The 21,177-nt window shown below is 44.2% G+C and overlaps 1 protein-coding gene across 1 annotated transcript; it reads left to right on the plus strand.

The window, feature by feature from the left end:
- The first annotated feature begins 362 nt into the window (after positions 1–362).
- LOC142363202 (SUN domain-containing protein 1-like) lies at positions 363–21,048 on the plus strand. Its single transcript, XM_075436076.1, has 27 exons — positions 363–517; positions 980–1,030; positions 2,173–2,295; positions 2,572–2,766; positions 2,984–3,174; positions 4,316–4,342; positions 4,447–4,638; positions 5,268–5,368; positions 5,432–5,573; positions 6,590–6,673; positions 6,994–7,104; positions 8,521–8,619; positions 9,288–9,381; positions 9,494–9,552; positions 10,769–10,914; positions 11,071–11,295; positions 12,094–12,178; positions 12,776–12,878; positions 15,550–15,636; positions 15,751–15,996; positions 17,012–17,018; positions 17,603–17,800; positions 18,341–18,425; positions 18,774–18,889; positions 19,377–19,544; positions 20,384–20,476; positions 20,935–21,048. The coding sequence occupies exons 1-27, from the start codon at positions 363–365 to the stop codon at positions 21,046–21,048; spliced, it is 3,297 nt and encodes a 1,098-aa protein (XP_075292191.1).
- Positions 21,049–21,177: the final 129 nt, after the last annotated feature.

The raw sequence follows: 21,177 nt of genomic DNA on the forward strand, positions 1-21,177 counted from the left end.
GAGGGTTGGGCTAGATGACCCACAGAGGTCCCTTCCAACCCCTACCATTCTGTGATTCTGTGAGATGTTTAAAGAAAAGAGTTTTAATTTTTGAAAGCGCGCGTAATGCTTGAAAGAAGAAATCAAAGTTTCTTTCCTGTATTTTTGATCACCTGCTGCAATCGCTACGCCAGTAAAACCCAAGGAGTGCCCCTTGCCCGAGGGGCAGGCGCAGGGGCTTTGTTGCCAAATGCCTTCTCCCCCTTCCTCTCTCCCCCCGGCTGGGTCTCAGCGGTCTGCAATACCCTCTCCCCAGTTCGTGCCTGAGATGTTGGGGCTTGGGTTCATTCCGCTCTCTGAGTCCCCTTCCCTCAGCTGCGTCGATGGCGGCCGCGATGATGGCGGCGGAGCAGGAAGCCGTCAAAGGCGGCGGCAGGAACCGCGGCGGCGTGCAGCACGTGGAGGGCAAGCTGCGCGCCAGCGTCGAGAAGGGCGACTGCTACGAGGCGCACCAGATGTACCGGACGCTCTTCCTCAGGTGGGGCCCGGCCCGCCGCCCTGCCCCTCCCCGCCCGGCCTTCCAGAGCCTTCCCACGCACCCAGCGTAACCACATCTGTTTTGCTTTCCTGGAAGCTTCTCTTCTGATGCCATCAAATGACTATAACTTTTGTGTAAGGGAATTCTGAGACTTGATACTGTGCCTTAGCTGTAGATGTTGATGAAAAGACTAAATCTACAAAATTCTGGTTGATGTTTTCTTTTCTGTACCGATATGTTCATCACTAGCAGCATCTGTCTGTTTTGTAGCAAAAACAGTGCTGCTGATGTGTCCGTGCTGGGTTTGGAGTCTTTGGAGAAATCGGATGCAAAAGTAGCAGAGGACCTTTTAGGTGAGGTGACTTTTGCGCTCGCTTTGACGTTGCTCAGATGTGCTTTGAGTTGAAGACTGGTAACAACAGTCACTGTGCAACCTGAAATGCTTTTTGTATGCCCTCCCAGATGGCTAAGGGTTACCTTTGTGAGCATGCTTAGAACAATCGTTGCTGTCAGGTTGTGCCTGGGGAGGTTTAGAGGAGATACTGGGATAGATATCTTCACTGAAAGGGTTGTCAAGCGTTGGCACAGGCTGCCCAGGGAAGCGGCTGAGTCGCCATCCCTGGAGGTATTTAAAAGACTTGTAGATGTGGTGCTTAGGGACATGGTTTAGTGGTGGACTTGGCTGTGTTATGTTTATGGTTGGACTTGATGATCTTCAAGGTCTTTTCCAACCTAAATGATTCCATGATTCTACAATACAAATGACATTATTACTTTGTAATGTTCTGGGGTCTTTAACGCTTGTGTTTTTGTTTAGGATTTTGGGGAGAAGGAGCTGCTTTCATTGACAATATTGTGCTCAGCTCTTTTTTTTTATTATTTTTTTAGAAACAAAAGCCCCAGGAACGTTGGAAATAACGTGTCACATCTCTGTACATCCCTGTGGCCCAAGAAGGGACAGATGCCTTAAGAAAGCTAGCCTAGAACACTCGAGAAAAGCACTGGAGTGTTTAGATTCTTGGGTCACAATGCTGGGTGGTTCTAGAAGCTGGTCTTCTGCTGCGCAGTGCCCTGTAGCAAGGAGCTCGGCTCAGCTACGCAGCAGTGTTTCCTTCGAGTGTAAGTATGAGGCTTCTGCTTGAGGCTAAACTTCTGTTTTAGTACGTTTCTTTCCTGCCGATTCCTCTGTTTAATCTGTTAGTGATTGCCTTGTGTTGCTGATTTGCCTTGATTGTAAGTTTTCCTGGGGGTTCTGAGAGAATCAAATGTCAAAGTGCGGAGTAGAGTTCCTGGGGTAATGATGGGAAGCTTGTCTGCCTGTAAACTTGCCTCTGTAGGATAAACCAGAGAGAAAGGGATGAAAGACAAAACCATTTTTTGATTTGTACAGAGTTAAAGGTTTGTAATGATTGAGAGATGAAGAAATCTTTTAAAAACACTCTTTTTTTTTTTTTTAACTCCTGGTAGTTAAAGTAGTGTAGCTAAAGTAGGGAGGTCTTGAAGTGTCTTCAAGTGGGGAAGTTCTTACTTGCTGGGAGATGGAAACTTGGAGTAGTGTGGCATATGGATCTTTGGTTCTCCAAGCAAGGAACGGGCAACCAAAATGTTTAAAATATCAGCTTTGGCTCTAAATGAGTCTTTACCTTGAAACTCAGAGTGCATCCTGATTTTGAATTTGTGGCTCAGCGTGGCAAAGAAACTGTCCTGAATGGCTTCCTCTCTCCACTTGGTCCCCAAAGAACTGTGTGTCTAAAGCTGTACAACGAATGCTTGCTCTGGTTTGACTTCAAACATGGGTTTCCGTGGTGGTTGTTTCTTTCTATCTAGCATTTGCTTTCAGTTGCTCAACTTGCAATGTGAATTGCTGAAGAGAACCTTGACTATCGACGTACTTCTAAGCTGTTTGTATTATGTGGCGTGTCTTGTAGGAGTTGCTCCATAACCCCGGATAAACTGCTTTGAATGGAAACTCAGACTAGCTTGAAGGGCGTGTTTGTTACGAGGGGAATTTTCTCTTCACCTCAGGTAACTTTGCTCTTCATGTTTTGCTGCAGTTCGAGTTATTCTTCGTCTGCTTTGGATTTTGAGACTGAAAATAAAATAGATCCAGTATTTGATTCGCCAAGAATGTTGCGGCGTAGCTTACGGTTATCTGCTGTGGCATTGAAGAAATCCAGTGTTGCACCAAAGGATACCCATCCTGACAGCTCTTACGCTGGAAACCTGTCCTTCAGAGAGCAGTCTTCCAAGTAAGCACTTTTTGTCGTCACAAGTTAATTTTTTGGTTGGACTCTTGAGACTTTGCAAAAGCATAGATGTTGGAGGACTTTCTTTTAAACCTGATTTGAGCCGTTTAGTCATGTCAGTTTTAACATACCCTGCCTTTCTTTTTCATTTAAAGTGAGAGACAAAGAGAAATTTACATCTTTCATGCTGTATCGTATGTGTCTTTGCTCTGTTTCATAGGGTGCTGAAGCACCGCCCAAGTGTGAATAAGAAATCTGGCAGTGCAAGACACACACCAAGGAAGAATCTGTCCCGCTCTTCCATTGTCTGCCAAAGCAGTTTCAATAGCCATGCCAGTGATGCATCAATCGTATCCAGTGCATTGGCTGAATCCCGGATTCGAGAGCAGAGAGAAGTTAATCATTTCTGGGGTAGGTAATCATTGCCATTGCTTGTATCGGACTGTGAAAGCTGCTTCTGGGTTGGCGTGTATGAACGTGTGTCCTCATCTTCCCTCTTTCCCCATCCATGTTTCCGTTCTGCCCTCAGAAGTGTGCACGTACTCACTCTTCTGCTGTAGATGTCTGCCTGCTGGAAATTCACAGTCTAGTGAGTAAACTTGATTTACTGGTGTGGTCAGCATCAGGACGCGTTGAACAGTCAAATGAATGTGCCAGGCAAACGTATATGTGATGCAGCACCGTAGATTGCATAGATGCAATTCTCTGTTGTCATCTGTGCATAGAGTCCTGTATTTGAAGAATGGTAAACACGTAGCTTGTCTTTGCAAAGCCAAAGGAAAAGCTTTCTCTTGTTTGTGCATAGCCAGAAGTGTGTTTCAACTTAACATACCTTCATCTGACAGTTTCAAATTCGTGGCACTGCAGTGTTTCCTGAGGGGGTTTTTGTCTGTGGCTGGCTGGTTTGTTTTTGCAAGGAGGTAAAAGTATGCTTTTCTGGAACCTACTTTTTTCGTTGAAGAGGAGAATACTTTACGTAGACAGTACTCCAGGTGTTGTGTAGGAGAAGATCAACAAATGACTGTATCATAGAATCATAGAATCGTAGGTTGGAAAAGACCTCTAAGATCATCAAGTCCAACCGTCAATGACTATTTGTTTCCAGTCAGTGTGCCTGTGCCCTGGAGTTGTTTCAATCTCAGTAGAATGCATTCTAAACTTTCAAATACCTGGCTCTTCAAACAGAATCTTAAAATACGGTAGTACCGAAGTAGTTACCAAGCAACAGAAACGGCATAAGCTTGTAATTAGCTGCTTTCAAGTCAGATGGGAGGTAAGAAAAGGTGCAGTTGTCATTCATATTTAGTTTGCTGCTCCCATGGTAGAATGCTTTTCACTGTCTGTTACCCTACTACATTGACGTCTGAATGTATGGATCTGTTTCTGTTCATGTAGTGACTGCAAAATATGTTAAATACCAATCATAAAGTGGCTTTTCTTTGCAGTATTAAAATCAGTGGGACTTTTACTTGGAGTTCTTGTCAGATATCGTAGTTGATTGTGGGACTTCCTTACTCTTGGGACCAAATTTTTTTTTTTTTTCCCTTTGAAGGTCTTGATGATGAAGGCGACCCTAAAGGTAACTATGGTTTCATTTTCTTTCCGAGTGCATTCTATTCAACGGTAACTAGCGACGGCGATACTGATAGCAATGCTCTATATGTTTTACTCTTGGTTGGCTAGGTAGTGGTACTACACTAATGCAGGGAAATGGTGATACAGAAACAGCAGAAAACAGCACAGTGGTCAATGGCTACACTTGCAGGGATTACAGGATGCTTTCTAAACGGAAGGAGGTTCTGACAGCATACTCGCCTTCTCATGTGCCATCTTCCAGAATTTACTCCAGGGATAGGAGCCAGAAACATGCATCCAGTAAGTTACTTTCTCTTTTTTTTTTTTCATTTGGTTGGCAGAATGGTGTACAGTTCAGTTCATGCTTTTTTCATGTAGTGTTCTTTAAGTACTCTTCCTGCCCTGCTAGATTTATCAATATCCAAATTCTAGATATCGGCTTACAAGGAATACCTTCCTCTGTTTCATTTGAAACTTTGCGTACTTGTTGGCTTCTGATATCTAATCATCAGCTTTTCTTTTTCAGTGCTACTGTAGGACTTACACGGTTTTCGAATACGTGTCTATTTCTAAGGTTTTGGTAAGGGTTTTCAGATGAAACTGCTTCTGTATGGTCCAGATTTTTGATGCTTTTTTTTATTGTTACGTGAACTTTCAAAATTGAGCAGAACAGTTACTTTGCAGTGCTTCTGTTATGCAAGAAATTGGAGAGATGCTGTCCTACTTTGCTTTGGGTTTTTTCTCCTCATTTAACCGTGCAGCTTATTAGAGTGTTTTTAGAAGCTAAACCTCAAGTCCTTGAAAAATGGAACTCCAAAGGGGAAAACTGATTCCAGATAGACTCCCTGGTGACCATATTCCTAAAGCTCAAAACCAAATGAATCTGCTGTAAACAAGGTTCTGCCTTTTCAAGGCAATCTCCATTATAGGGATGCTTGTCCTCAGTGTCCTGACTGCATCTGCCTGCCTCTTGTATACCATCTGTAATTTCTTGATGGTTGGTAGTCCTCAGTTCTCAGGAAGTTGTTTCGTGAGTGGCCTTGAATTAGGAACCGATTTTGGAATTCTGTCAGTGTGCTATTCTTGAATGAAGTATGTTCTCAGTAGCAAGAAATCCGTTAGTTTCTACATGAGTAAGATTCTGCGATTGGTCAAACACACTGCAGCATCTTTTGCATCACTGTTAGTGCAACTATTTCAAATGGTTTTGCTGAAGCTGGGTTGTGAATTAAAAGGTACCTTTTCAGTTGTCTTCCTTGGTCTCCACAATAAGCTGGAGTGTGTCTGTTGGTTTTTTTTCGTATGGACTTCATCTTTGGCACTACGGTGTTCTTTTTCTATAGTCTTTTGGCTGGCTCCTGTCTTTCTCTCTTTTCAGTTGTGCTACCCTTTTCCTACTTTCCCCCTGTTTTGGAAGTATCAGGATTCACATATGTGAGATATGTGTTACAGTTAAGATTCACATGTTGATTTTGACTAGGAAGTGGTAGAAGGTAATGTTTAAATTGAGAAACTGAAGTTGATTTTTTTTTTTTTTAAACTGTTTGCTGTGAGAGTGTCAAATCCTAACTCTTCAATGTCTGTAGGTTTGGACTGACTTCATACCCTTAAGCCCACTGTGCCATTAAAGCTTGATGAGATCTGTCTTGCAAAACTAAAACTGCTATCATCACTCCGCACTACTCTAAAGCACATCTTGTTTTCCCCGAAAATGTTCCATTCTTCTTTAGTGCTTTCTCTTCTGTAATGCCTGCTCTGTGAGTGAAGTGAAATTGCCATAGGCAGAAGGTAACTGATTTCTGTGTGTGAATAAAACTTTGCACTCTCCTGTTCTCTCTGCCTCAGTGCCTTGTAACTTGCTAACGCTCTCTTCTCAGTCTTCTAAGATCTCCGGTAAAACCTGTACAAAGAGGTATTGCTTGGCCTGTATTTGCAGGATGATGGGAACAGGAGCTGAAGATTTGAGGAGTTGTTACTTGGGGACTTTTGTACTAACTTTGCTATCTGAAAAGAAGCAAGAAAGGTTTTTGAATGAAAAGGCCCCCTGTTATTTACAGAAGGAAAAAAAAGAAGTTTGCACAGAGTAGGCTGCTGCTTTGGTTGTTTTTCAGTTTTTCTGTGACTAACCTGGCTTTAGTAGTGAACCAAGCCAGTTCAGCTGAAATCTGTATCCATGATAGCTCAAATGCGCATATGTGAAAGGCTTTGAACTTGAGTTACATTCCATGTATGCTGTTTGAATGCGTTGCAGCTCACTCAGACTACTGTGGAAGCATGAATGTAAAGGAGTTTTACAGAGAAGATGGCCATCTTGGTGTAAATGAGGAATCAATATGTAAGTAGAATGACTGATGTTGTCTTTCAGCCTTGGGCTGTACACCAGGTTGTTGCTGTAACAGTAATATCAGATGGCCCCTGACTCTAGGGAAGCTGCAAAGTCAACGATTGTTTGGCAACTTGAACGTAGGGGCAAGAATGCCGATTGCCCGGTGTACTGTAAGATTCCCCCAAGCAAGATTGACTCTGCTGTAGTTTGCTTAGTGGTTTTTGGTTTGATAACTGGTGTGATGACACAGACTTGTTCAAGTTTTCTTGTAAGAATCTTGATTTGATCCTGGCTTTGTCCCATTAATCGACTGTTACCACCACCAACCGGTGATGACTGTAAGGGGAAGAAACCTCTTGAACTGTACGCCACAGACCACATGCAATCTTTACGGGCTAAAAGGGTAGCAAGGACCATTTGGCACACCTTTTCTTATGCAGGTTGACTTGGACCTTTTTTTTTCTTTTGTTTTTGTTTTGAATCGCAATCTCACAATGTTAATCCTACATATTGTTTTGTGTTTGTTTTCTTATCTTCATCTATCAAAGTAGATGAAAAGTGTAAAGTGTCTAGAAAATTAATGAACAGCTCTTCTGTTTGATTCTTGCTGTGATACTGGCTTTCGTACGAGCTTGGCGCGCTGCTTACCTATTAGGAAAAACAAGGTGTAGGGACAACATACACCTTGTATGTTAGAAAGAAGAAGTCATATTGTTAATTGATTCCACTTTGGGGCAGTTAGTACACTTGACAGGTTGAAAAGCTGCCTTGAAAAGAAAGCAAGGTATGAGGTATTGGTGTGCAGATGATTTGAATAAAGGGGTTTTAACATTTTATTTTTGTTCTAGTGATAGTCAATTTTTACAGGAGTCTTCTAGAGGGATAGCATCTTCCCTGTGAGATGAGCGTTTGCTAGCTTGAATGACAGAGGCATCAAGAATCTGTGGAGTGCCCCTTATTCAGCAAAGGAAAATGATTTGAGACACTTCAGTCACCTAAATTCTTTGCAAAATATTGGGTTGGTAGATCTATAGTCCCTCAGATGAAGCCAGACATATCTGCTAATCTAAAAATGTAGGATTATTTTCTCAATTTGTACTACGTAGTATGTTCTGTAGAATGAGCAGTCCTAGTCTTGGAAATAGTAATTGTTGGCTTCAGTGGGCTTCAAGTCACAGCACTTTGTTCTAGTCTGTTGGGGTTTGTTGTTGTTGTTGGTTTTGTTCTTTCTAAGAGCCTCAAAATTGACCTGCTGAAGATCCTTGGGAACACTCAGTTTATTGAACATTTACTGCTTGTAACTTTTAGTAGGGAAAATTTCCTATTATTTGTGAGTATTTCTCAGGCATCATTAATTCTTTCTCTAGGATTTAAAACTTTTAATTGTTCCTTCTTCTACACATGAACCCAGACAATGAACTTGATGTAGAACTCAGAACAAATCAGATGCTTTTAAAGTAATGATGTGCTTAAAACTTGTTTTTGTGGTACTACTTTTTTACTCTTCTTCTGCACTTAGCATGACATTGTTAGATAAACATGCTGCAAAAGGTAAACTTTGATTTTTGGAAAAGTGATACGCTACACAGATGCTGTTGATCATTCTGTTGATCTCTGTAGATGAAAATTGTGTTTCTAAATTGGCTTGCTTTTACTTGGCTTCATATTTATTAGTGGCTTGCTTTGCTTCTAAACAGTGAAGAACCAAGTCTGTAGATTACTGGAAGGTATGGTTTAAAATATTGCGGAACGTGTGATGTGCAGGGGATCGCATCTGTTTTTACTGCATGTGCTGGGAAAGAAGATTAAGCGCATATATGTATGTTACCACAAGAAGTGAATTTGTTGTAATCTAGGTTACTTTATGCTTGACGTGTTGCAAACAGTGGGAGCAACAGGATGGCTTGTGTCTCAGAAGGTGGTGTCTCTACTTTGGCTGGCCATTCTTTCTCCAGGTGACTGTCTCAGTCTCTCTGTGTGTGTGTGTGTGCGCGCATTGCCCGTTCCTTTTGACAAACTAGGACTCTGCAGGACATGGCGTACACTAATTCGACTATGCTTATGCTGTAGCTTTGGTGTCTTGAAATGCATGTGCTGGTTTTCTTTATTGACCAAAATATGCGTAATGAGAGGGTATATTTCTGTTCGCAGGCACAATGGGAGACTAAGCAGACCGTTTCATGCGGGAACAAGTGTGTGAATAGCACAGAATATGGGGTGCCAAGAATAACGGGGCATGTTTTGGTTTGGTAGTCACTGCCCATGTTGGTATTCCTCTTAGCAAAAACTGATGCTGCTAATCTGTGCATTTCTTGAAACATCTTGAACTGTCTTCATTGTGTGGTAACTTCGATTCAAACATTGACTTCTGGCAAGATAGCGTTGTTCTAACAAATGAGCATTTCATATTTTTGCGTGGCTGTTGGTTTTGTTGAGTAGCTGGTGTTACAATGCTGTCGTGCTTGTGCTATCTAGATGTTAATAAGCTGCATGCATTGCCTGTGCTCACGCATTTCTCTGCTCCGCAAAGTGTTCTTGGCCACAGTTGCATGTCCCTCTGCTTGGTTCCTTTGAACACGTGCCGCAGTAATGACATTTCGCGCTACCACTTTTTGTCTTCTAGGGAGGGCAGCTTCTGGCATGTACAGGTTACTCAGAACTGGATGGTATCAACTTGCTACTCTGATGTCTTTGCTCAAGGTGTTTCTTCTAAAGAGGTGTGTATCCTTTGAGAAAAGTGTTTTGTGAGCAAATGATTTACCCAGTTATAAAACAATACAAGAGGAGAAATGTGTTGTTTCATGTGAACTTTCCTCTCTCTTTCTCTAGATGCCTTCCAAAGACCTACAAGCTGTTCCTGTTTCTTCTCCCGCTCCTGTTTCTACTAGGTACGTGAATCGCTTAGTTATACTACAGACCGGTGTATGCTTACTGCAGCCGTTCCAAGAGAGCGTTTTTAGTTGAGCTCTCGGTTTATGAAGAAGACGCAGAAGCAAAAAAGAGCAAGTTTGTTTGTGACTAGGGCAGCAATTCAAGCTTTCAAAGTACTGACAAGTCAGTAGCCTTCCCCTTGCCGTGAAAGGAATACCCTCAATTTAATTTCGTAGAGCTCTTTAGAAAGTGAGAGTGGGTGCGTAAATGCACTGAAGTCCTTTTTTCTTCACCTCCCTTGATAAGAATAGCAGTGAGGTCACAAAGAGCAGGTTGTGTACCGATTGCTTTGATTGTTGTTAATCTCCGTAAAAGTGGGGTTAGGTTCTTTGAGCAACTCATCCGAAGTCTTTCCCTTGCTCTGGACCATCCTTGAGTTGCTTAAAATACTGCTGTTTAGACTCTTAGTTGACAGTATTCCAGGCCAGCTGTCTTCTTTGAAATAAACAAACTCAGTTTCAAACACTTGCTGAAAGTGGTGGGCTGTTTCTGAAAAGCAGGTTCATGTCTTCGCATGCCCTAAAAACTTTAGAAACTACTTTGGGGAGAAGATGAAGCTTCGCAGAAACTTACAGTCAGGATTGAAAATCCTCTCTACTAGGGAGAATAAGAAAGGAAGAACTTCCCTACCCTCTGTAGAAAGTGCTGCTACTTCTTGCTAAGACAGTGCAAAAACAAGCGTCATGTTTGTGAACTGCGAGATTGCCTAATATCTAACAAAAGTTGGAAGAAACTTGGGCTTCCGTGGAAACAATGTGGTATGTAATACCTAGGGTACAGGGCAAGATATTTTCCATGGAGATAAAAAGCAGTTTTTACATCTGCCTTCAGTGAGCATGGCCTGTCTTCATTGGTAAATGAGATCTAGGTCCCAGGGACGCAGTAGTATGAGATTGAGGATATACCATGAGACATAAGCGCAAGCTGCCTGCCATACAACGGTGTGAGCGGTACTGATGGATGTTCCCCAATGTGCTTGAGTGCTTGACTTCACAGTTTGAAAGCTGGCTCATACTGATTTTTGTTTAGACTGGAGTAGTGTGCGCTGTGTGACGTCTAGCTTGCAAACTTAAGGTAGCTTGTGTCACGAAGTAGGAAGACGACCTGTAGATCTAAGCAGTCTTCAGGGGGAATTCTCTTGAACACCCTTTTTGCCTTTTGTTTGTGATCTAGGTATATGGTTCTGGGGGTTTGATGGCTGCTTCTCACTATTACCTTTGTTGAACTGGATCAAAATTGATAGAATACAGAGAACAGAGGACTCTCTCCATGTTCGTGAACCGCAGGCTGATTCTTTGCACTCTGTGCAACCTCCAGAGGTAAGGGAGAACAGCCTAGGGAAGAACTCTGGTATCTTGGAAGACTTCTTAACTGCCATGCCTTCAATATTTGGCAAGAACTACTTGACACACAAGGCTAATGTGAATAAATGTCTTGATCTTTACATATATAAAAAAAAATTCTGTATACCTTAGGGTACCATCAACATCTTTGCTTCTGGTCGTGAAAGTGAGCTGGAAAAGCAAATGGCCTTTCTGTCTGAGAGATACCATCACCTTGATGAAAAATATAGCAAAGTGATGCTTCTACTCCAGAACCTTCAAGATCAGGTTGCCCAGAAAAGTGACAAAAGCAAAACATTGATGCTAATAAGAAATATGATGGGTCAACATCCTCAAGATGTGAGACTGGAGCAAAAGGTAAGATAGTCAGTTGTTGGTGCGTTTGGGTGGTGATCGACGTATCCTGTTTTAGTAATGCAGATTACTAGCCATTTGATTCAGGCTTGCGTCCAATTTTGTGAGCAAAAGTGATTTGCAGCCTTTTCTGCGGGATCTAGAGTTGCAGATCCTCCAGAAGATCACTCTCCATATGTCTGTGACAAGCCAAAAGCTAACATCTGCAGTAGTAACAAAGGCTGTGACTAATGCAGGGGTTCGTGGAATCACAGAAGCGGTGAGTGAGTTGAAGTTCTCGCAAGTTCAACTAAAACCGTAAGGAGTCCTTTTCTAGGCATTTTTTTGGAGCATCGCAGTCAATATAATTCTCAGTGATTTGAAGAGATGTTTAGAACATGAATTGAAATGGGGAGAACTACAGAAAATGCTTGATGAAGCGTACGCTTACAGCATTGCTTGTTGCCTGTTGCGAATGTTGGTTTTTTTTTCCAAAGTATGCTATCTTGAAAATTGCAGAATTCCCAAAAAAACAGCTATACCAAAGCAATGCAGCTCAGGGTCTTGGGAAGGTGGGGGAAAGAATGCAACTTTTGAAGAAAGCACCAGTCAATATGCAGTATGAATTTGTATTTTAAGCCAAAAAACCATGCACTAAAAATGGCCTCTGTCTTGAGAGAGGCTTTCAAAGACTTGCGATGGAGTGCAGCATCTCAAAAAGATGCTTATTCTACATGTATACAGATGTGTATAGATCAATTACTTTATCAGTTGATATTATTAAATTCTTCCCTTTCTCCCCTTCTATGTGTACATCTGTAGCAAGTCCAGACTATTGTAAACAATGCCCTGAAACTTTTCTCTCAAGACAAGACTGGTATGGTGGATTTCGCCTTGGAATCTGCAGGTAAATAGTGGAGGAAACTCCACTTTCACAATTCGTGTTATTTTATAGTATCTACTAAAAATGTCGAAAGATCTGCTTGCGTGGGGTGTATGCACCACTGAACTCACTAGGGAAAATGTGTATGTTTTAGCCCTCTGAGGTGAAAAGCCTTGAACATTCTGAAAAGAACACTGTACTTGATAGAAGCATTGTATCCCCAGCTAATGACTAGACTTGAACAGTATCTTTACTAGTTGGTTTTGAGGAAAAGAACTGGTATGTTCACGAAGCTTTGTACAAATCTCTGGCTGAAAAGTCTTCAGGAAGAAATGAGTAATTATTTCGGCTAACCTGATACATCTTTTTTAAGGTGGCAGCATTCTGAGTACTCGCTGTTCTGAAACCTATAACACCAACAGAGCAGTGATCAGCCTCTTTGGAATTCCTCTGTGGTACTTCTCTCAGCCTCCAAGGGCGGTGATTCAGGTAATTAAAGGCCGAGTAAAGAAATTCAGCAATGTTATTTTGTGCTGAGGGGTTTGGATTGTTTCTTGGATGCTGGATGTTTCTGTCTGCAACACACTGTGGGGCACGGGTCCTTTGAACGATGTTCCCAAGAGTGCCATTCTTCTGGTAGTTCCTGGGCACTGCTCAAGTCGTCTTCCAGCAAAACGAAGACCCTGCTAGGAGGCTTGGGTGGTACACTGGACTTCTGCAGAGTGTGAGCACTGGGAGGGTTCCTGTTGTGAAGTAGTCTCCAGGCGGATCTTCAAAACGCTGCTGGCTGTTCGGGTGGATATGCTGTCTCCCTGAAGAATGCTACCAAATAGATTATATTCTGCCACTTACTCTCTAAGACTGTCCCTAATAATTCAGAATTCGCCACAACTCTTTCTGGCAAAATGCTTGTGGCTGCAGGTTTTGTTGTTGCTGTTGTGTTCCATCCTGTTCTCTCCCCTTTCCTCCTGTCTAGCCGGACATGTATCCAGGAAACTGCTGGGCTTTCAAAGGATCACAGGGGTATCTCGTAGTTCAACTTTCAAGGAAGATCTATCCGACTGCCTTTACGTTGGAACACATCCCAAAAGCACTTTCAGCAACAGGAGAGATCTCCAGTGCTCTGAGGAGCTTTGCAGTATATGTAAGTCTGTCTGTGAACTTCAGAGGATATTTGTATGCATAAAGAATATTTGTGGCGCAGATCTTGGAAAATAAGGACTGAAGGGAGGACAGCTAAGGAGAGAAACTGTTTGCTTTTAAAATTGCTGTTTTTGTAATCAGCTTTGAGACTAGGAATAAGAAGTGTTACAGCTAATTTTGAGGGAGCTGTTTCTTTTTTTCCTGCTTTATACAGTAGTAAACATTTTTGGAGGGAGGTGACTGTTTTTGATTTGGTATCGTTCTTTCAGGCACTCAAATTGTTCCATCCTTCCACCACTCCTACTGCTTACCCTCTCCCTCCCCAGTGTTGGCTTTGCACCTTGTCTGTGATGTGCCTTCAGTGTGTTTTAAATTGTTTTTAACTAGCACCACAGCTGCTTAGGCAGGACTGCAGAACAGAAGACCACAGGCTACATCAGAGCGTAGCTGTGATACCTGAGAACATTTGTCTAGCTCCATTAAATGCTGAAGCCGCCGTCTGCAAGCATCTGAATCTTGGCTTCCGTCTTGTTTGTGATGTTGCTGTTTTCTCATTCTTGTTTGTCCTGAGCAGTTTACATTGTCCACTGCGATCTTGGTTGTGCCATGGAAATGATGGGGTTTGACCATGAAAACAGCAACATACAAACATAGCACAGCTCTTTGCAGTTCAGGAAAGTCAAATGCAGAGCTGTGGCTGAAGAAGCATGACGTTCCACGGGAAGTATTCTGACCTCGGTTTCAGAGACTTGCGTTGACAGGCAGTTAGGTAGGCATGCTTCTGGCTTTGGTTTGACTTGAAATGTGATGGAAGCAAACGTCTTTCTCCTGTTGTTGTAGGGTCTAGATAATGAATATCAAGAAGGCGGCAAGCTTCTAGGACAGTATGTCTACGACCAAGACGGAGAACCACTGCAGACCTTTCCAGTGATGGTAAGTCTGGATGAGAAGATTTCAAGTGTCAGAAGAAGCACACGCATATTTTCTAGGGTAGTGCACAATGAGCAGTGAAGGAAAAAGGCTTCATTCTCTGTTGGGCACTGTAGAAACTGAGGTGGAAAGTAGCTACTGATCTGCCTCAAAACCTAAGGTTCGGATAGGTTAGAGGGGAGGAAAGTTTTGTGCCAGGTGGACACAAGTGGTGTGAAGATACCGAACGTATGAGGAGTCTGCTTCATGCTGCTTCTGACTCCCTTCACAAAAAAACCCCCAACAAACCGGTTGTAAGGCAAAGAAGGTTCTGTTCCAAGTGGCAGAAGGTTCCCAAGGCATCACTCAGTTATTAATCAAAGTTGGTAGTTGCAGGAATGAAGGAAAGCGCCTTCAGTTGCACCTGTTTATACTCAAAACCGAACTCTGGTTTGTGTGTTTGTTTTTTCCTTCTGCAGGAGAAAAGTGAAAACGCATTCCAAATAGTGGAACTGAGAGTGTTTTCTAACTGGGGACATCCGGAATATACCTGCCTTTATCGGTTCAGAGTGCATGGGAAACTTGCCGAATAATCTCCAGCACTTCAGCTTGGACTGGTTTTACGGTTGTGCATTTTGTTCTCGATTTTTGTATATGCCGGAAAGCCTAGAAGACTGGAATCTTGCCTTTTTCTTCGTGGAGGCAGTCGTGATGCATGGGGCTGACTGCCTAGGTCTGGGCAACCCCGTGCGTGGGCCTTCGTCCGCCTCGTCATTTGCCTGCCCCTCCGGTTCCATTGCCTCATACCTATTGCGTCAGGGCACCTGGGGTGGAGAGGGAGGCCAGGAGGGGATTCGCCTGCCGCCCCGAGCAGGGACCCGTTTCCATTCCCCGCTGTCTCTCAGGTGCTCTCCTTCAGCCTGGTGGCGAGAGGGCAGGGGATCTTCTGCTTCTTGCGGAACGTCCATCCTGTGCGCTTGTTTCGGGGGTGGCAGGGCATGGCTCCACCAGTCTATTTCCCTCTCGCACTCCCTGATGCTCCTGAACCTTTCTGCCTCCTCTTTGAGCTCTGCCACCAGGACGAGCAGATCATCCACCTGGTCACAGCGCACGCAGGCGTTCTGCCTGCTGCCCTCCCATACCAGTGACAGGCTCGGGCACTCCCTGCAGCCAGAGACCTGCACAGCTGCCTGTTTATGCGGGAGCTCTGTCTGGGTCTCCGTATTCTGCCTGGTGACGGCTTTCAGGCGAGTGGAGACCCTAGCTACTAGCTGAGCAAGTGATGACCACCGGCTGAATTTACCCCGGTAGCTGGCCGAGCCTCGGGGCCCTGCCTGCACCAGCTGCCGTGCCAACTGCCGTGGCAGGCCCTGTTTGCCCGTCCTGGTCGCCGCACTGCGGGTCGCTCACGCTCCCTCGGGGCTGCTTTTGTGAGGGGGGAGGGTGCCGCCGTCACTCTTGACCCCGCTCTTCTTTGGGGGGGGGGGTTGGTGGGGGCACGCTCTCTCTCGCCGGGCGCCTGTCTCGGCTGTTGGGCCGCTGAGAAAAGGTTTCCCCGGCACGATCCCTCGCTCCGGAGCCCAGATGTACCGGACGCTCTTCTTCACGTGGGACCCGGCCGGCCGCCCTGCCCCTCCCCGCCCCGCCTTCCAGAGGCTTGCCACACACCCGGGCCTCCTGCCGCCCGCCGCGCCAGCGCCCGCTCGTAATTGGCCGGCGCTTCTGCCGATCTCGACCTCCTGTGCTCTCATTGGGCTGCGGGGAAGCGGGGCGGGTACGTGCCGCGGAGGGTAGGGCGAGCGGCCGGCCCGGCCTGAGGGTAGCGCGGCGCCCGCGGGTCGCTGCATCCCGGCCCGACCCGGCCGTGTGAGATGGCCTGGGTGACGGGCAGCGCTGAGTTTCGCCCCCCAGTCCCCAAGCGTCCCTTGGCGGCCCCAGGAGGGAATGGCCCGGGCCTGCCCGCCCTCCAGCGTCCGGCGTCCCCCGGGGGCTAGGGCCTGGGCCCTGCCGTGCTTCAAAAACTGCTGTTTAGACTGGTTAGTTGACAGTATTCCAGGCCAGCTGTCTACTTTGAAATAAACAAACTCAGTTTCAAACACTTGCCAAAAGTGGTGGGCTGTTTCTGAAAAGCAGGTTCATGTCTTCGCATGTCCTAAAAACTTTAGAAACTACTCTGGGGAGAAGATGAAGCTTCGCAGAAACTTACAGTCAGGATTCAAAATCCTCTCTACTAGGGAGAATAAGAAAGGAAGAACTTCCCTACCCTCTGTAGAAAGTGCTGCTACTTCTTGCTAAGACAGTGCAAAAACAAGCGTCATGTTTGTGAACTGCAAGATTGCCTAATATCTAACAAAAGTTGGAAGAAACTTGGGCTTCGTGGAAACAATGTGGTATGTAGTACGTAGGGTACAGGGCAAGATATTTTCCATGGAGATAAAAAGCAGTTTTTACATCTGCCTTCAGTGAGCATGGCCTGTCTTAATTGGTAAATGAGATCTAGGTCCCAGGGACGCAGTAGTATGAGACTGAGGATATACCATGAGACATAAGCGCAAGCTGCCTGCCATACAACGGTGTGAGCGGTACTGATGGATGTTCCCCAATGTGCTTGAGTGCTTGACTTCACAGTTTGAAAGCTGGCTCATACTGATTTTTGTTTAGACTGGAGTAGTATGCGCTGTGTGACGTCTACTTTGCAAACTTGAGGTAGCTTGTGTCACGAAGTAGGAAGACGACCTGTGGATCTAAGCAGTCTTCAGGGGGAATTCTCTTGAACACCCTTTTTGCCTTTTGTTTGTGATCTAGGTATATGGTTCTGGGGGTTTGATGGCTGCTTCTCACTAATACCTTCATTGAACTGGATCAAAATTGATAGAATACAGAGAACAGAGGACTCTCTCCGTGTTCGTGAACCGCAGGCTGATTCTTTGCACTCTGTGCAACCTCCAGAGGTAAGGGAGAACAGTCTAGGGAAGAACTCTGATGTCTTGGAAGACTTCTTAACTGCCATGCCTTCAATATTTGGCAAGAAATACTTGACACACAAGACTAATGTGAATAAATGTCTTGATCTTTACATATATAAAAAAAAATTCTGTATACCTTAGGGTGCCATCAACATCTTTGCTTCTGGTCGTGAAAGTGAAAGTGAGCTGGAAAAGCAAATGGCCTTTCTGTCTGAGAGATACCATCACCTTGATGAAAAATATAGCAAAGTGATGCTTCTACTCCAGAACCTTCAAGATCAGGTTGCCCAGAAAAGTGACAAAAGCAAAACATTGACGCTAATAAGAAATATGATGGGTCAACATCCTCAAGATGTGAGACTGGAGCAAAAGGTAAGATAGTCAGTTGTTGGTGCTTTCTGGTGCTGATCGACGTATCCTGTTTTAGTAGTGCAGATTACTAGCCATTTCATTCAGGCTTGCGTCCAATTTTGTGAGCAAAAGTGATTTGCAGCCTTTTCTGCGGGATCTAGAGTTGCAGATCCTCCAGAAGATCGCTGTCCATATGTCTGTGACAAGCCAAAAGCTAACATCTGAAGTAGTAACAAAGGCTGTGACTAATGCAGGGGTTCGTGGAATCACAGAAGCGGTGAGTGAGTTGAAGTTCTCGCAAGTTCAACTAAAACCGTCAGGCGTTCTTTTTCTAGGCATTTTTTGGAGCATCGCAGTCAATATAAATGTCAGTGACTTGAAGAGATGTTTAGAACATGAATTGAAATGGGGAGAACTACAGAAAATGCTTGATGAAGCGTACACTTACAGCATTGCTTGTTGCCTGTTGCGAATGTTGGTTTTTTTTTCCAAAGTATGCTATCTTGAAAATTGCAGAATTCCCAAAAAACAGCTGTACCAAAGCAATGCAGCTCAGGGTCTTGGGAAGGTGGGGGAAAGATACAACTTTTGAAGAAGGCACCAGTCAATATGCAGTATGAATTTGTATTTTAAGCCAAAAAACCATGCACTAAAAATGGCCTCTGTCTTGAGAGAGGCTTTCAAAGACTTGCGATGGAGTGCAGCATCTCAAAAAGATGCTTATTCTACATGTATACAGATGTGTATAGATCAATTACTTTATCAGTTGATATTATTAAATTCTTCCCTTTCTCCTCTTCTATGTGTATATCTGTAGCAAGTCCAGACTATTGTAAACAATGCCCTGAAACTTTTCTCTCAAGACAAGACTGGTATGGTGGATTTCGCGTTGGAATCTGGAGGTAAATAGTGGAGGAAACTCCACTTTCACGATTTGTGTTATTTATAGTATCTACTAAAAATGTGGAAAGATCTGCTTGCGTGGGGTGTATGCACCACTGAACTCGCTAGGGAAAATGTGTATGTTTTAGCCCTCTGAGGTGAAAAGCCTTGAACATTCTGAAAAGAACACTGTACTTGATAGAAGCATTGTATCCCCAGCCAATGACTAGACTTGAACAGTATCTTTACTAGTTGGTTTTAAGGAAAAGAACTGGTATGTTCACGAAGCTTTGTACAAATCTCTGGCTGAAAAGTCTTCAGGAAGAAATGAGTAATTATTTCGGCTAACCTGATACCTCTTTTTTAAGGTGGCAGCATTCTGAGTACTCGCTGTTCTGAAACCTATGACACCAAACCAGCAGTGATCAGTCTCTTTGGAATTCTTCTGTGGTACCTCTCTCAGCCTCCAAGGGTGGTGATTCAGGTAATTAAAGGCCGAGTAAAGAAATTCAGCAATGTTATTTTGTGCTGAGGGGTTTGGATTGTTTCTTGGATGCTGGATGTTTCTGTCTGCAACACACTGTGGGGCACGGGTCCTTTGAACTATGTTCCCAAGAGTGCCATTCTTCTGGTAGTTCCTGGGCACTGCTCAAGTCGTCTTCCAGCAAAACAAAGACCCTGCTAGGAGGCTTGGGTGGTACACTGGACTTCTGCAGAGTGTGAGCACTGGGAAGGTTCCTGTTGTGAAGTAGTCTCCAGGCGGATCTTCAAAACGCTGCTGGCTGTTCGGGAGGATGTGCTGTCTCCCTGAAGAATGCTACCAAATAGATTATATTCTGCCACTTACTCTCTAAGACTGTCCCTAATAATTCAGAATTCACCACAACTCTTTCTGGCAAAATGCTTGTGGCTGCAGGTTTTGTTGTTGCTGTTGTGTTCCATCCTGTTCTCTCCCTTTTCCTCCTGTCTAGCCAGACACGTATCCAGGAAACTGCTGGGCTTTCAAAGGACCACAGGGGTGTCTCGTAGTTCGACTTTCAAGGAAGATCTATCCGACTGCCTTTACGTTGGAACGCATCCCAAAAGCACTTTCAGCAACAGGAGAGATCTCCAGTGCTCTGAGGAGCTTTGCAGTATATGTAAGTCTGTCTGTGAACTTCAGAGGATATTTGTATGCATAAAGAATATTTGTGGCGCAGATCTTGGAAAATAAGGACTGAAGGGAGGACAGCTAAGGAGAGAAACTGCTTGCTTTTAAAATTGCTGTTTTTGTAATCAGCTTTGAGATTAGGAATAAGAAGTGTTGCAGCTAATTTTGAGGGAGCTGTTTCTTTTTTTCCTGCTTTATACAGTAGTAAACGTTTTTGGAGGGAGGTGATTGTTTTTGATTTGATATCGTTCTTTCGGACACTCGAAATGTTCCATCCTTCCACCACTCCTACTGCTTACCCTCTCCCTCCCCAGTGTTGGCTTTGCACCTTGTCTGTGATGTGCCTTCAGTGTGTTTTAAATTGATTTTAACTAGCACCACAGCTGCTTAGGCAGGACTGCAGAACAGAAGACCACAGGCTACATCAGAGTGTAGCTGTGATCCCTGAGAACATTTGTCTAGCTCCATTAAATGCTGAAGCCGCCATCTGCAAGCATCTGAATCTTGGCTTCCGTCTTGTTTGTGATGTTGCTGTTTTCTCATTCTTGTTTGTCCTGAGCAGTTTACATTGTACACTGCGATCTTGGTTGTGCCATGGAAATGATGGGGTTTGACCATGAAAACAGCAACATACAAACACAGCACAGCTCTTTGCAGTTCAGGAAAGTCAAATGCAGAGCTGTGGCTGAAGAAGCATGACGTTCCACGGGAAGTATTCTGACCTCGGTTTCAGAGACTTGCGTTGACAGACAGTTAGGTAGGCATGCTTCTGGCTTTGGTTTGACTTGAAATGTGATGGAAGCAAACGTCTTTCTCCTGTTGTTGTAGGGTCTAGATAATGAATATCAAGAAGGCGGCAAGCTTCTAGGACAGTATGTCTACGACCAAGACGGAGAACCACTGCAGACCTTTCCAGTGATGGTAAGTCTGGATGAGAAGATTTCAAGTGTCAGAAGAAGCACACGCGTATTTTCTAGGGTAGTGCACAATGAGCAGTGAAGGAAAAAGGCTTCATTCTCTGTTGGGCACCGTAGAAACTGAGGTGGAAAGTAGCTACTGATCTGCCTCAAAACCTAAGGTTCGGATAGGTTAGAGGGGAGGAAAGTTTTGTGCCAGGTGGACACAAGTGGTGTGAAGATACCGAACGTATGAGGAGTCTGCTTCATGCTGCTTCTGACTCCCTTCACAAAAAAAAAACAAACAACAAACCGGTTGTAAGGCAAAGAAGGTTCTGTTCCAAGTGGCAGAAGGTTCCCAAGGCATCACTCAGTTATTAATCAAAGTTGGTAGTTGCAGGAATGAAGGAAAGCGCCTTCAGTTGCACCTGTTTATACTCAAAACCGAACTCTGGTTTGTGTGTTTGTTTTTTCCTTCTGCAGGAGAAAAGTGAAAACGCATTCCAAATAGTGGAACTGAGAGTGTTTTCTAACTGGGGACATCCGGAATATACCTGCCTTTATCGGTTCAGAGTGCATGGGAAACTTGCCGAATAATCTCCAGCACTTCAACTTGGACTGGTTTTACGGTTGTGCATTTTGTTCTCGATTTTTGTATATGCCGGAAAGCCTAGAAGACTGGAATCTTGCCTTTTTCTTCGTGGAGGCAGTCGTGATGCGTGGGGC

The sequence above is a fragment of the Opisthocomus hoazin genome, chromosome 15, assembly GCF_030867145.1.
Source record: "Opisthocomus hoazin isolate bOpiHoa1 chromosome 15, bOpiHoa1.hap1, whole genome shotgun sequence".
NCBI lineage: Eukaryota > Metazoa > Chordata > Aves > Opisthocomiformes > Opisthocomidae > Opisthocomus > Opisthocomus hoazin.